This window comes from Callorhinus ursinus, unplaced genomic scaffold (genome assembly GCF_003265705.2).
Source record: "Callorhinus ursinus isolate GAN/ISIS: 27379988/994484 unplaced genomic scaffold, GSC_fseal_2.0 scaffold9, whole genome shotgun sequence".
NCBI classification, from domain to species: Eukaryota; Metazoa; Chordata; class Mammalia; order Carnivora; family Otariidae; genus Callorhinus; species Callorhinus ursinus.
In genome coordinates, this window is record NW_027397071.1 from 57,673,600 (window position 1) to 57,689,368 (window position 15,769).

The window sequence follows — 15,769 nt, forward strand, 5'->3', positions numbered from 1 at the left end:
TAGCCATATGTATGTACTGTCTCATTTAACTTAGCCATATGTATGTATTGGGGTCATTTTTTTTTCTTTCTGCAGTGCATCCTTGAAAGTGTCTCTTAGTAAGGGCCCATTGGTGGTTAAGTCTTTGTTTTTGATCTCTTGAAATTTACTTTGTTTCCCATGCCTCAGAGAATATTTTCACTGGGTTTTAAATTCTAGATTGACTGATACACTTTAAGAATGTCAGAGATACTATGTCAGTTTCTTTTGGCTTTGATTATTGCTGTTGAAAAGTTGGTGGTTGGTCTGACTGTTGTTCCTGTGGTAAGAAGTCCATCTTCTTTTGGAGATCTCTTTCTCTTTGATATTTGATGGTTTGACTCTCCTGTGACCATGGTATTCATTTTATTTGTTTTGCTTCAGATTCACTGGGCTTCTAAATCTGAGGATTAATATCTTGTATCAATTCTGGAAAATTCTCAGCCATTATCTTTCCTCTTCTCCTCTAGTCAGTTTCCCCTCTTCAGAACTTCGATTGGATGTGTGTTAAACCTTCGCGTCTGTCCTCCGTGTCCCTTAACTTCTGTCAAATTTCCCATCTTCCTGTGTCCTTGTGCTGCAGGTTGTGATCATTTCTTTCAGATCTGGGGTTTAGTTCACTAATTGTGGTTTTGGGCGTATCAGGTATGCTGTCTAGCCTGTTTGTTAAAAGTCTTCAATTTTAATGACTTTTCTTCATTTATATAAATTCTATTTGGTTCTCATTTGACTTTGTTTACTCATTTTTATTATCTCATGTTCCTGCCTCATGTTTTCATTCTCCTGTGTGTTTGTGTTCTGTGTCTGATATCTACAGTTCTGATTCTGCTGGCTTTTACTAACTTTGACTTGTTTTTTGTGTCTGTATGTGTATATACAAATACACACACACACACACACACACACACACACACATATTTGTGTTTGTTTTTCTGTGAAGTCGTATTTCTTGAAATTTAATCTGGGAGGATTGTTTGAGGCCTGCATTGAAAGTTCTTTCCTTCAGAGAGGGTTTACCTTTACTTCCTCTAGGTGCCTGGGAGCACTTCCATCTGGGACCACTTTAGAATAAATTCTCAGCTTAAGGTATTTCAGACCATAAAGTCAGTGTGAATTTTTTTTTTAAAGATTTATTTATTATTATTTTTTTTTTAAGATTTTATTTCGAGAGAGAGACCGAGTACACAAGCAGGGGGCAGGTAGAGGTAGAGGGAGAAGCAGACTCCAGGCTGAGCAGGGAGCCCGATGTGGGACTTGATCCCAGGACCCTGGGATCATGACCTGAGCCAAAGGCAGACGCTTAACCGACTGAGCCACCCAGGAACCCTGTTTATTTATTCTAGAGACAGAGAGAGAGTGTGTGAGCAGGGGGAGAGGGAGAGAGAGGATCTCAAGCAGACTCCACGCTGGAACCTGACCTGGGGCTCGATCTCACCACCCAGAGATCATGACCTGAGCCGAAACCAAGAGTTGGCTGACCAACCTTCTGAGCCACCCAGCACCCCAAAGTCAGTGTGAATTTGAGAAGCGAAGCCATGTGAAGCATGTTATGGTTACAGACTCTTAGAGAGTTTTTTCTCCCCTCTATCCAGGATCAGAGTCAAGGTGGGCAGGCTTCCCTGTGGTTCTCCCTTTCTTGCAGGTGAGTTCTTTCAGTTCACCTCCCACTGAGGTGGTAGCTCTTTGAGCTCCAGCTTTATGTGACTCTCTCCTCTTAGTCTTCTGGCCCCACCTTGGCTGTGAAAATGGAGGCCAGAGCTCACTGGGGTTCCACAGCCTGTGCTGTGAAGGTTGGCCTCAGAGTCTGCTTACCTCACACAATTTCTGCTTTCTCTTTGTTTTCAGCTTCTGAGCACTTTGTGCCAACTCAGCTATATGTTTTAAAAGGTTTTTTTAGTGTTTTTGACTGGTGGTGTTAGTGCTTTTCAGTTAGAGAGGTGTTTAGGGTAACTAGACCGAAGTCTCCGTGAACCCTTCAGAGCATTGCAGTCCACCTTCTTTTTCTACCATGCCCCTGAAACCACTCTCGGTAAGGCACCAACAGCCTCCATGTTTCCAGAGCCACAGGAAGTGTCTCTTGACCTCATCAACAGCGGCAATCACTGTGAGTTCCTGCCTCTCCCAAATCAGTTCTTCCTGTAGTCTCTTGCTTCTCTGCCTATTCCATAAGTCATCACATTGCGTTCCTTGATTCCTTCACCTTCATTCAGCTTTGACCCAGACCCCTTCTCTTTGTTCATTATTCTTTCCCTAAGAACTGTCTTCCATTCTCATGGATGTAAATACCATCTTTGTGCTCATGGCCCTTCAGTGTGTATCTCTGTGGCCCAAGCATCTTCTCTGAGCACACCGGACTTGAAGAGCCAACTGTTTTTCTTTTGGTTGCTACACAGACGTCTCAAACGTAGGGTGCCTGAAATGGAGCTTCCTTCTGTCTCCCCAGCCTTCCTTCTTCTTCCCGTCAGTAAACGGCCTCCCCATCTACCTAGGTGCTCAAGCCAGACTCACAGGAGTCCGCCACGATTCATCCCTTCTGACCTACCTCCAGCCATAAACATGTCCTTGGAGTTCATCTCAGAGGTTGTTCAGTTCTCTCTGTCTCTGCTGCTGCCATCCTGCCCGCAACATCATCACGTCTTGCCTGGTTACTGCACTTGGCTTCCAACTGCGTGCAGTCTCTCCCTTCCATGCGCCTTCATCCATTCCATTCCATCCACCACACAACTGTGAGACTGGTCAGCTTACAACATAAAAGGTGTCACTTTCTGGTTTAAACACTTTTGCTTTCCTTCCAATCCCAGTCTCCATGTTTCCGCGTGATCCAGGTTTGCCTCTCTCGACAGCTTCACCCGTGCTGCTTTCCCTGGCTCACTGTGTCCCAGCTGGGAGAGTCCCTCCCAGTTCTTCACGGCCTTGCCCAAACGGGACCTTTGCCATTGCGGCCTCTCTGCCTGGACTCCTTGAATGGCTAAATCGCTCTCATCCTGTAGGATCCAGCTCGAAGACCACTTCTCTAGAGAGGGTTTCCGTGACCACAACTCTGAGCAGAGTAGGCTCCTTCCATTTCTCATTTGGTTTTTCCTTCTGTGGGATCGAGCCCAGACTGAGTTGTTAGGTATGTGTTAGTTTACTTGTTTTTGTGGGCACTGCTACAGGATGAGCTCCATGAAAGCAGGGACCACATCTCTTGACAGTCACTGCTCCCCCACAATGGTATCCAGCCCTCGCAGCAGTGAAGGTTTTGAAAAGGAAAGCAAGGAGGGAAAGCAGGGAAAAGAAAGTGTGTGCTCCAGGGCACCAGTTAGTGGGACAGCTGGGACTGAAACTTAACCTCTTTATTCGGGATCTGCTACTCCTTAGGTTAGGAATTCTTAATTTCTAAAATGTAATTTTCTTAGAGAATTTAACTCAAGTTATCCTGCACCTTGGAGAGCTTGAACACCTGCTCTCAGCGACGGAGAAGTGCACAAATGCGCCATGCTGGAGCAGTGCCATCCAAGCACAGACACGCAAACTCCAGTCGTATACAGTAATGGCCCAGACTCCCATTGAGGAACATGTAGAAAAGCCCTTTGGGATATTTTTCAAATCTTCATATTTTTTTTATCTAACTTTTGACTGAGGTTAAAAGAAATACAAAGGTTAATGGGGAAGTTCTCATCTTGCCATCTCAAGTTTCTGTTTTCTTTTCTCACAGGAGCCTCATGGATGGGTTGTGGATTTGGTAAATAAGGTATACAACTTTCATTAATATGGTCCTATTTTCCTTCTTCTAATGAGCTTGCCTAGAGTTTGGTATTTTAAGTAAATGACAGCTAGAGAGAGTAATAATTTTTTTCCTAAGGAGGTAGATTCTGGAGTTCTTCCTCTTTTTCATACATGCTGTTTATACAGATGAATGTCAGCTTTAGGACTCAGCACATCTCCTGCAGTGTATCACAGAACAGTAGAGTGATCTTTGGGGATGACTCTCTCAAGATCAGTATTATCTAGAGCATGTTGATAGGGTAGAATGGTGGTCTTCGTTTTTTGCTTAAACTATTGATGTACAGCACTTTAAAACTAATTTGTGCCTTTTTTTCCCCTCAGTTTGGAGAATTAGGTGGATTTGCAGCAATCCAAGCCAAGCTTCATTCGGAAGATATAGAACTTGGGGTAAGCTAAACCACTAAATGTGCCCAAAGTGGGAGTTCACTTTATTCAGGCTGGTATGTAACCGAAGGGACGTAGTCTGGACACAGTGAGGGAAATGTTACTGTGTGAGATATCTCTGCGGGAGCAGCTTCAGTGGTTCTTATAACCAAAGAAATATTCGCCTCTAATTGTAACCCATTTTCAGTGGAGGGTGTTTGTTCCTTTTTACTTCATTTCCCTTTGCCTCTGGTATTAGTCTCTTCATTTGGGAGGGTTATGTGAAATTATCTTGCTTTTTAAGGATAGGTGGTGTCTGTGGCAAGTGCATGTGTACCTAACAGTGTCATGATTCACACCACAGTGTAGTTCCTAGTGCCAGGCACAAATAAAATATTTCATTTTAAGGTTGTTAGTAAGCTTTTTGGTGTTACAGTGATGCAAAGATAACAAAGAGCTGTAACAGGAGCTTAGACTCTTCCCTCAGGTGCAATACCATTCTCTTTTTATGTGACTTCATTTTTCTCAAAAAAAGTTTAACCTGGTGGTAAGGGGGAATAACTCAGTCTTTAATTTTTCACAGAGTGCTGACCTGTTTGTAGCTCAGAGCACTGTTCTGTTTTCTAGTTAATTATTCAACTACTCGTACGTACTTGCCATGTATAAGGCCCAGTGCTAGCTACTGTTATGTGATCAGAACAGAAGGTAATCCGTTGCCCGAGTGATGCAGTGTTGTGCATGAACAGCAGTTATCCCTGAGGAACCGTGGCTAATCAGCTGACCCCCTTGGTCCACCTTTGGGTGAGGGCAGGAATAACACCGAGGAGAGAGACTGACCCTTTCTTGCCACTGTTCATCCTGAAAGATCAGGTGTCTGCCAGTTCATAAATACTTCTGCTGACACTGACCAGGGAGTGTCTTCTACCTTCCCTGACGTGAACTAGGTTGTTAGGCTGTCATTTGGATCCCCGTTGAATGGATCGAGCATGTTAGAAGTGACGAAGTGACTTGACTGGAAAAATAATGAGTAGTGATTTAAGAAACAAAGCTTTTAAAACAAAAAATTTATTCGGGTATAGGGTTTTATCCAGTTTACTTGTTTCTCAAGAACTGGCTATATAGGTCATTGGCCATGTCAAAAATTAGCTACACTTTTTTTTTAAATGTTAAAACACTCACTAATTCTGGCAGTTAATTTATTAAAAAAAAAAAATACAGAGCATCCCAAGTTTCTAGCCTACTTGGAAGAAAATTGGCTAAGGGTGGATATATAGGAATCTGGGCTTACCCTCGTTATTATCAGATATCTTGAGGTTAAAGATTCCTCCAGGATTTTCCCCATTTTTCAGAGCAACCATGTTGTTGCTGCAGTTGATACAGAATTATGTTGTTTAGGTTGTATTTGAGGAGATGATAAAATTCAGGCATAGGAGAAAGATTCCCAAAGATTGAGACTCTAATTATAGCAAACAAGCATGATTAAAATTTCAAAATAAATGCCTGCTTTCTGACCAGTTAAGGAGGTGATTATGTCCTAGAATAAATTCAGGCCACTGAGTACAAGTAAATGCATTCATTTTACATTTACATTTATATCTACGTGGTTTTGAATTTGAAAAATACCAGGAAAAAACGTCATTCACAATTCATCAGTGAAAAATACCTGTACAAAGTATGGAATGAAAGTTGCCTGTCCCCCACCCCCACACACGTATACCTACCTCCTAGGTACCCATTTAATGCAGTGCCTTTCTGACTTTTTCCTAAATTTATGTAAAACATACCTGTGCATGATCTTTCCCTCTTTCTCTTTCTCTCTTTAAAACTGAATTGTAATCAAGCTATACCTAGTAGCGTATTTTCATCTAACAGTCTGTCATGGACATCTTTCCAGGTCAGCACTATCATTGTTTTTAATGGCTCTCACCTGTTCCTGCACCTGTTGTACACTGATGCTGTCATTTTTTAATGGGCGTTGGATTATTTAAGTTTTTGCTCTTCAGAGAGTTTCTCATATAAATTTGTCTTTGTGCATATGCTACCATTTCTGAAGGACAGATTCCAAAAAACGGGATTTCTGGGTTAAAGACTGTATAGATTCTTAAATTATAATCAGTAGTATTAAATCTCTTTCCAAAAGCTTATACCAGTCTGTACTCCCATAAACTCCTTTCCTATTTCTCTTGTTAGTACTGAATATTTTCCATCTTTAATTTTTCATTATAATGGACAAAAATAGCATTTTATTATTTAATTTCTAAGACTGATTTCCTGGGAATTTGAGCATTTCATCGTGTGATTATTGGCTGTTTGCATTTCTTCTGTAAATTGATCTGGTTATTTAGGTTACTTTGGGGTTCTCTTGCTAACTTTCAGGAATTCTTTTTATGTTCAGCATATCAGTGCCATGTCTACTTTATGTATTTGTAAATTTTTTCTTCCAGTCTTTGCTTCTCTTTTTATTTTTGTTGATGGTGTCTTGCTATACACAAGTTTCCACATTTTATGTAGATTTTTTTCCTTAATGGCTTAAGAGTTTCCTAACTTGCTTAGGGAACGTTCTCCCATCTCAAAGTTATAAAAATACTCCTTTCATTTTATACTTTTACAGTTTTATTTTTTATACCTAGTTCTTGAATTCATTTAGAATTTCTTTTTATATATTATGTAAGATAGAGATCCAATTTCATTTTCTTCCAAATGGATAACTAATTGTTGTAAGATCCTCTAATGACTAGTCCCTGTCTTCTCTACTATTTTGATGTGTTGTCTCTATCACATGTCAAAGCCCCACATGTCCATGGGTGTGTTCCTGGACTTCTGTTTGAGTCATTCATTCGTCTGTTCATTCTTTGCCCATTTGTTCACTATTGCTCCCCTGTTTTCACCACTGGTAGCTCCAGTCTGCCCAACATCATTCTTCTCTCAGATTCTCTTGATCATTCTCATAGTTTGACTCTTTGAATATAGTCAACATGTCAGGTTGTCCTGCAGAAAATCCCACTGAGATCATGTTTGGAATTGTGTTAAATTTATAAGTCAGTGTGTGGAAAATTGCAGTACTGGTCCTTTCCATCCAAGAACATGGTATCTCCCTGTTTATTTGGGCCTTCTTTTATGTATTTTGGTAAAGGTTTATAATTTTCCTCATGGAAGTTTTTGATGTTTTTTGTTGAAGGTACATTTCTTCACCAACTGTTCTCTCCTTTTTCAAATAAAAATTTAGTATTCTGTGATATGAACTTTAAAAATCTTTCATCCAGTCCTCCAAAGTTTTATTGGCATATTATGATTTAAATTACATTAAATTTCTATAACAGTTTAAATGGATTGACATCTTCATATCAGTTCTTCCTATCCAGGAGAATGGTTTGTCTATGATCAAGACATTTCAGATTGTCTCTGATATATTAAAAGCGATTTGTTATGCCAAAAGGAGAAGACCCTCTCGCACTGATGTCTAACCTGCACTGTCCTTGTTTTCAGGCAGTCTCAGCATTGGTGCAGCCCTTAGGGGTGTGTGCAGAGTACCTCAATTCCTCGGTGGTTCAGGTAAGGTGAGGCCACTTGACACTTACTCAGAAGGTGACCTGAGACACACCAACAGTCATCATTATCTTTTTATCAGGTTGTTCAGAATTGTGCCTTATCCAGAGTAACTTCTTTTTTTCAGATTAGCTATTTTTCTAGTAAAAATATTATCAGAAGCTAACTAAAAAATGATTAATAATTTAAGGTATTCTAATATTTAAGAAGATTCTTTGCCTTTTCAATTTATTTTATCAAATATAATTTATATACGATTACATGTATTTTTATTTCCTTACTTGTAAAATAGGCAGCATATATCCCAGCCCCCTTCACAGGATTGTTTAAGGATTCGGTACCATTATGTATTAGATTAGAGCATGTTGAGCAACCCACTTGGCTTACTTACTAGCCAAGTGACTACTGAATAGCGGCCTAACGGCACATCTTGTCTAATTTCCTGCCACTGCAGATCGTAAGTCAACAGGTCATCACATAGTCGAAGCTGGGTGTATCCATTTTCTAATGCTTAAGACCTGTTGTACTTTCTTATTTCCTTTCCATTTCAGTTAACAAGTTTTACTGAATGAAGTGTCACTTTGAAATACCTTCATTTTTTTATTTTCTTTGTGAATAGGTCTGTGAAACCTGTAACTTTCACAGAGATTTTTTTTAAGTTACTCTAAATGGCTTTGAAAGCATCGTGTCCTTTGGGAGCAAAGTGTTTGTATGCACTGTTCCTTCTTGTTAATATCTCATTTACTTAGGGCCATTTTAACAAGGGAGATAGGATTTGTTTTAGTACGTTCTGGAAATTTCCACCATTTTTAAGCATTACATGCTTTCTTTAAATGTCAAAGAAATCCTGCAAGATTTTTAAATGAAATCAGATGGCTATTTATGTATTTCTTCATTCTGGATATTAAGTTCTTTAGAAACATTAAGTGTTCTTTCAGCTTATTAAACATATCATTAGTTTTGTAGTTGAAACACTAAGACACTAAGATATAAGAGGCAAAATCATTTGACTTTTTAATAATTTAATATAATTATTAACAATTTAATACTTGGCTTTTTAATAATCAGAGCCAGGATTGGATTTTTAAACACTCTTTACCCATGCAATGCTCTGTTGGAAAGAGATTTAGCATAAATATCCCAGCTACTAATTAATATTAAATTCTTTAGAAATTCTAGGTTTGATAGAATTTTTAGAATTTTATAGAGTTTTATAAAAAGAATAAAGTATTGAATTTCCAACCATAGCATATTTAACTTTAATCTATCCAAACTTCTTACATTTATTCAAGAATATATTCATGCCATGAATTTATTCTCATACCATATTCACATCCTATTACTTGACATAAACTAACAATTGTCTCTACTACTTGCTACTTCTGTGACTTTGGAAGACATATGTAACGTCTGTGCCTTGGCTTCCTTGTCTGTAAAATGCTGATCATGCTGTCTCAGCCACAGTGGGAAGTAAGCAGGGCTGGTGCTGCTGATGAGAACAGTGTGCTTGCCTCTTAACCCTAACAGCCCCCAGTCCTCACTGTACAATGGGCATGAGTAGAAAGGAAGAGATTCTATTTGGATAATTGTCTGATGTCATTTTAATTCATTGCTAATGTCTTGTTGGCCTTGACAGCCAAATATTGTCTATCTTCTCTTGTCACCAGATAAGTTTTAAAAATTATTTTACTTAGATGGAAGTGAGCATTTAGACCTAGCTAATATTTTCCTACTTCTCACGTAATATTTAGAGGCAGTTATTTGATACTGCTACAATTCTGGAGCATTGTGTTAAATGAGTCTCCTCTAGAGATCAGCACACAAAAATAGTGCATATTGCAGCACATTTTTTTGTGCTCCATGCTTATATTAATTCGTTAAAATCAAATGCAAAATATTTACTTTATTACAAAAATAAACCTACTCATGCTTCATGTTTTAGTTTATGTGTCTTTGGTTGCTCTTTAAAAAGACCCTTATGAGGGATGCCTGGGTGGCTCAGTCGGTTAAGTGTCGCCTTTGGCTCAGGTCATGATCCCAGGGTCCTGGGATCAAGTCCCACATCAGGCTCCTTGCTCAGCGGGAAGCCTGCTTCTCCCTCTGCCTGCCACTCCCCCTGCTTGTGCTCTCTCTCTCTCTGACAAATAAATAAAATCCTTAAAAAAAAAAAAAAAAAAAGACCCTTATAAGAATCACTGAATTCTGGGGTGCCTGGGTGGGTCAGTGGGTTAAGAGTCTGCCTTTGGCTCAGGTCATGATCCTGGGGTCCTGGGATCGAGCCCTGTGTCAGGCTCCCTGCTCAGTGGGGAGCCTGCATTTCCTGCTCGCTCTGCCACTCCCCTGCTTGCGCTCGCTTTCTCTCTCTCCCTCAAGTATATAAATAAATAAAATCTAAAAAAAAAAAGAATCCCTGAATTCTACTCCTGAAACCAATATTGCACTGTATGTTAACTAACTAGAATTTAAATAAAAATTTGAAGGAAAAAAAGGAAACATCAAACTTGTATTGGCAAAAACAAAAAAAAAATGAATAAAACATATTTTAAAAAATAAAAGGACCCTTCTAACATAGCAGTGACAGGGACTGCACCCACGTGGTATTGAAGGAGCTGGGGCACGGAGTCCCTCGAGCGCCTACTTAGGATGGTAGTAGCTAGCTATGGCAGCTGATACTGGAATTGAGATCTTTGCATTGCACTTTCTCCTTTGTGAAATGTGAATGAAGAATTATCGCCTCTCTAGTTCTGAAGCAGCATCAGGAGTCTTTATTAAGTGTAGCACTTTTGTTCTGCAGCCGATGCTAGACCCGGTCATCCTTAATACAATCCAGGATGTGCGGAGTGTGGAGGAGAAGGACCTCAAAGACAAGGTAAATCCTGTCTTCAGCCAGGTAGGCCCCAGTGCCTGTTCGTCCATGGAAGCACAGCCAGGACCTGGGGCAAGGTTCACACACCATTGTTCTTTGGATTCTGGCCACACACTACTCACATCAAATTAATTATACATTTTCTAACAGGTGCTTTTTCTGAAGCACCAAGTTGGCATTAAATCTTACCAATAGAGTGAATTTAGGGTTCTCAGTAAGTGATACTGTTCAGAATTTTACTAACATGTTGATTTAGATAGTATTATAATTGGTATAGCATTGAAGAAGCTTTAAAACAATTTGATACTACAAGCTTATCCAAAGTTGTTTAAAGCAGTTTTAACATTTAACATGATTTATTTTGTTGACCTTGAAATTCTCACAGGACCCTTTCTTTTGCTCACCTGTGTGCTAACTTTTGTTTAAAAGCAAACTAGTTGATTGCCCATATGGAGTATCAGATATCACCAAACCATTGCTGTTGAAATGTCCTGTATTCCTGTGTGTGTTATAAGAATTACAATCAAAATGTTTTCATGGGTCCTTTTTTGTTTGTGTGTGCTTTTAATAAAAGAGATTGGTTAGCATCCCTGAGCTCTTGTCTGCCATCAAGTTACTCTGCATGCGTTTCCAACCGGATCTGGTGACCGTGGTGGACGACCTTCGATTAGACATCCTACTGCGCATGCTGAAATCACCACATTTTAGCGCTAAAATGAATTCCCTCAAAGAAGTAAGTTTTATATTTGCTTCTAGAAGACTTAAAGCGCAGACTCTTCAAGCTCTGCCAAAACTTACGGTCATTAATATAAAAATGTTGGGAAGTGAAGAAGAATGGTTTCTTGTAATCATACAAAAAAGAGGACAATGATTATATGTAAAATCGTATATAGGGTTATATAGTTGTTAATGTGATCTTTTTATATGTGTTCCATTCAAAATTCATTCTCTGAAATATTTGAAATAGTTTGTGTTTTTGTGAAATTTTCTAGAACATAATGCCTTGGAATAGACCGTTTGAGATTTACTTTTTACTCTAGGGGAATACTTCCTTTTGTTACATTTCAGATAGGTGTTTTCTTAAACCAAATGTTCTAACTGGGGTTGGGACAAAAACAAAAAGATGACAACTATGACGATCTAAGCAAAATGCTGGAAATATTTTCCTATAGCTTCCTAAACTTCTTCCAAACGTAGTTGGTTTTGGTGAGTATAGATGGGGCCGGTATAGTTCAGGCATAACTCCAGAACTTAGTCATTTTTCCTGAAGCTCTGTTATAATTAGGATTCTTTACTGCAAGTGGAATACACTTGTTGTGAACCCATCTGGGGCCAAAAAAGGAATTAAATGGAGGAAGGCTGGGCTGTTTGACATGAATGAAGGATTGACTAGCCAGACCATGTAAGGGCAGGTACATGTGTGGGCAGCATGAACAACGAGAATTTGAGACCTGACCACTGCCAGGACTCTGTCCCAAGTCTTGTCCCTGCTTTTCTGAACGTGTTGGCTTTGCTTTCTCTCTTCCTACAGAGTGACTTTTTTTTGTGGGGTAGACATCATGGCCGTAGAGGGTCCCATTACCAGGGAGGGACTGACACTTTCTCTCTGGTCCCAAGTATAGAATTTGAAGGATGTGCACTGGTAGAAGTTTGGTCAGATGCTCTTCCCCAAGCCATCCAGGGAGTGCCATTCTTGGCTCCATGTTCTTTTTAAAGAGACATCAAGAATAAGTAGTCTGTTAACTTACTACAGTAACTGGCCTTCAGTACATTTTGGCTAATTATCAGACCACATTAGAACACTGTGTAAGTCACAGGATATGTATACATATATATGTAGGTTTTGATTATGCAGAGTTGTGCTAGAGTCATTCACAATAATCCTGTCTTTTTAGGTAACCAAACTAATAGAAGATAGCACTTTATCCAAATCAGTGAAGAATGCTATAGATACAGACAGATTGTTAGATTGGCTGGTTGAAAACTCAGTTCTGTCAATTGCATTGGAAGGTAAGTTGCTTTAAAAAAAATATTTCCTAACATAATTATAAATAATGTATTTTTGTACTAAAGGTAAGAAAACGTTGCTTTGACTGTATTAGCCTTTAAATGTTGTAGCAAGTTCCTGTTGGTTTGAATTAATAGAATCGTATTTAGAAAGTCAGCGTTCACTGTATCTATCTACCTCTTGGGTGTCTTTTCTCTTAGGCAACATAGACCAAGCCCAATACTGTGATCGTATAAAGGGGATTATTGAACTCTTGGGCAGTAAATTGTCTTTAGATGAGCTCACTAAAATTTGGAAGATACAGGTAAGTTGATCAGAATTAATTTTGCCTTTTTCCGGTATTTCTGGCGGAAGGAGAGGGAGAAGGGTGGTGAACGAGCAGGGAGATGGAGCTTCTATCTTGCTTTAGCCACAGCAGCTCTACTCAGATCTGCTTTCCCTCTTGGGGCTTCTGTCAGGATTGTGTATGTGAGAAAGGCTTGCGCTGCTCAGAAGATGTGAAATGACTGAGCGCATCTAGTCTTCTCGTTTCCAGGTTAACACGATGAAAAGCCATCCTGCAGGCTCCCCAGCAGCGCTAGGACAGTGTGTCTCTTGTTTGCCAGTCTCATGTTCTTTTCACCGTTTGCTTATCAGTTTTCATGGATGAGTTTTTCCTGTTGGGTTGTTACGTGAGGATGAGAGTCCTACTTACTGAGTTCCCAGACCGCATCTCCCCAGGACTCCCTGCAGCCGCCACAGAATCGGCTGCGCCCCTGCCTTTTCTTTTCCTTCACTTTGTTACTAGGCCGTTGGACTCATTTTCCCCCCACTTTCCTGGCACCCTCTGTAAGTCTCCTTTACTAACTTGTTTATTCTCTTCTTCTTTGTAGATACTAGTTTCTTTCACGCCTTAGCCCTTTCCGCAGTCTGTAACCTCCCGGGGGGCAGTTGCCTCCCCTCCTGGGGCTTGGAGTGCGTTTGGATGCCGCTGACACTCAGAACTGCGTTCCCCATTCAGACCTCTTGGCACTCCAGTGCCGTGTACCTAGACGCATAACTATTGCGCCTTCGGGCACGCCATCTCGTAGGCATCTCAAATTCAGTGTGTCAGCACCTAGTCATTTTCCAGGCTATTTCAGTAATGGTATTAGCCTTCGTCTAGCTGCTAAGCCACAAGGAGGCCTGGAGCTCACCTTGACTCTACCCTCTTAGTCACTGTATCACTCAGAACCTAGTCAGGAAACAGAGGCTGTACTAGGTATTTCAGAGGGAATTGCGCACAGGGGCTTGTTTACAAAGGCCTTGCTGGGTTGGAAGAGCAAAAGAGAGAAGTTCTGGAGGAACAGAATGGGGAAAGGGGCATCTGAAGTCCAAGGAAAGGGAGCGGCTTTGGGAGGTGCTTTCATGGCACATGCTGGGGTGCCAAAGAGGTGGCCTGGCCACCAGGGCTTCTCCCTGGCTGCCACCGATGCCAACACCTGCATCCACTCCCTGAGCACGAACCAACACTTCTTTCTTCCTCTTCCCTTCTCATCTCCCAGCAGTGCCTCCCATGGGCAAAAGATCACGGGAGCATAGCTAGGAGAGGAAATGCAATTCGCAGGCTCCCAGCCTAGCAGCAGAAAGCAGACTATAGAATGTTAGGTGCAGGACTGAAAGAAAACAGTCCTGGGGCCTATAAATCTTGCTTCCCATAAATCTTGCTTCCCGTGTCAACTGTAGTTGAATACTCTCATATAATGTTGTTTTGTGAGTGAGTTTTAAATCCACGTAAGGTTGAAGATCAGAGGCCATGAAATAGATATTGTATATCCCTGTTACATTTGGTGAATATATGTATATAGTAGATACTGAGCAGATTCTTGTAGAATTGAATCTAGAGAAATCTCTGCTTTTCAGTTCCTTCACATGGTGTGCAGTGAGGCATAATGGAGTCATGTTTGAGGTTATAGAGTGAGTTTTGACCATAAAGTCGACCACAGGGCCTACATCACTGAAACAGAGATTCACTGGCCATGGGATAAATTAATATTAATTGAAATTATAAAGTCTCTAGGAGCGAAATAAAAAATAAAGTAGATGGTACTCTCAGCTGTGGCCCTCAAGCTCATTTATAAAGTGCTGGAAGCGAATATGTTTGTTCTGTACTTAGTTCAAAGCTTTATTAGACAGTTGAAAATATTTCGCTTTCCTCTTGAAATGCATATATCAGATTGAGAACTTTACTCTCATCTTTTTAAAGATTTAATGCTGCTAGAAATTTATACAAGGCCAACTGATGGCCATTAACTGGTTGCTTCCTGTAGTTTCGCCAGTGTTATCATGCAAGTGAATGCTGATCAGGCTAGAATCAGTTTATCTTGTTGCTGTTGTACTTTGGCTTCTGTCAGTTGCTGGGAGAAGCGTGAGGGTCTTTCCAAGTTGCAGGATGTAACTTCCCCCACTGTCTCCTTTTCCAGTCCGGACAATCATCTACTGTGATCGAGAACATCCATACTATTATTGCTGCAGCAGCTGTCAAATTTAATTCAGATCAGCTTAATCATCTGTTTGTTCTCATCCAGAAGGTACGTGTCCAGAGAACTGCAGTTGCTTTTAGGTTTTTCTAAAAGCTCATTTTGAGGTCTCCCCCCTTTAAGTTAAGTAACTCTTCTTACTTTGTTAAACCATTTTAGTTCAAGTGTAAAGTTTCTGCTTGTTTTGCCCATTTGATAATATTGGATTGTCGTGTCTTTTCTGTTCCCCAGAGCTGGGAGACTGAAAGCGATCGGGTAAGACAGAAGCTGTTGAGTCTGATTGGACGAATAGGCCGGGAAGCTCGCTTTGAGACTACTTCTGGAAAGGCAGGAGAATCAAATTAATCTTTCCAGCTACAAATACTTAATGTGGTCTGACTGGTGTATGGTCTGGCTCATCTTGTGTGGCATTATTGCAGGTGTTAGATGTTCTCTGGGAACTGGCGCATCTTCCAACCCTGCCCAGTAGCCTTATTCAGCAAGCCTTGGAGGAGCACCTGACAATCCTTAGTGACGCGTATGCTGTGAAAGAAGCAATCAAGAGGAGCTACATCATTAAGTGCATCGAAGATATTAAAAGGGTCGGTTTTATCTTTGGTCTAGTTTTGTTGTCAGAGCCATAGTATAATTAGAGCCTAATAATTTTCTTATCCTATTATGTAAATTAAATTAAATGTCCTACCTGGAAACTCTTGTCTTAGA

General features: G+C 40.3%; 1 protein-coding gene across 3 annotated transcripts in view; it reads left to right on the forward strand.

The window, feature by feature from the left end:
• USP24 (ubiquitin specific peptidase 24) overlaps positions 1-15,769 on the forward strand; it is a 135,956-nt gene that overhangs the window by 35,619 nt on the left and 84,568 nt on the right. For all 3 annotated transcript variants that reach the window (XM_025871721.2, XM_073896683.1, XM_073896684.1), the window contains exons 6-15: positions 3,716-3,751; positions 4,108-4,173; positions 7,636-7,701; positions 10,490-10,564; positions 11,136-11,294; positions 12,457-12,571; positions 12,770-12,873; positions 15,011-15,118; positions 15,299-15,394; positions 15,487-15,648. In XM_025871721.2, coding sequence (XP_025727506.2) covers positions 3,716-3,751; positions 4,108-4,173; positions 7,636-7,701; positions 10,490-10,564; positions 11,136-11,294; positions 12,457-12,571; positions 12,770-12,873; positions 15,011-15,118; positions 15,299-15,394; positions 15,487-15,648 — 987 coding nt within the window. The remainder of the gene's footprint in view (positions 1-3,715; positions 3,752-4,107; positions 4,174-7,635; positions 7,702-10,489; positions 10,565-11,135; positions 11,295-12,456; positions 12,572-12,769; positions 12,874-15,010; positions 15,119-15,298; positions 15,395-15,486; positions 15,649-15,769) is intronic.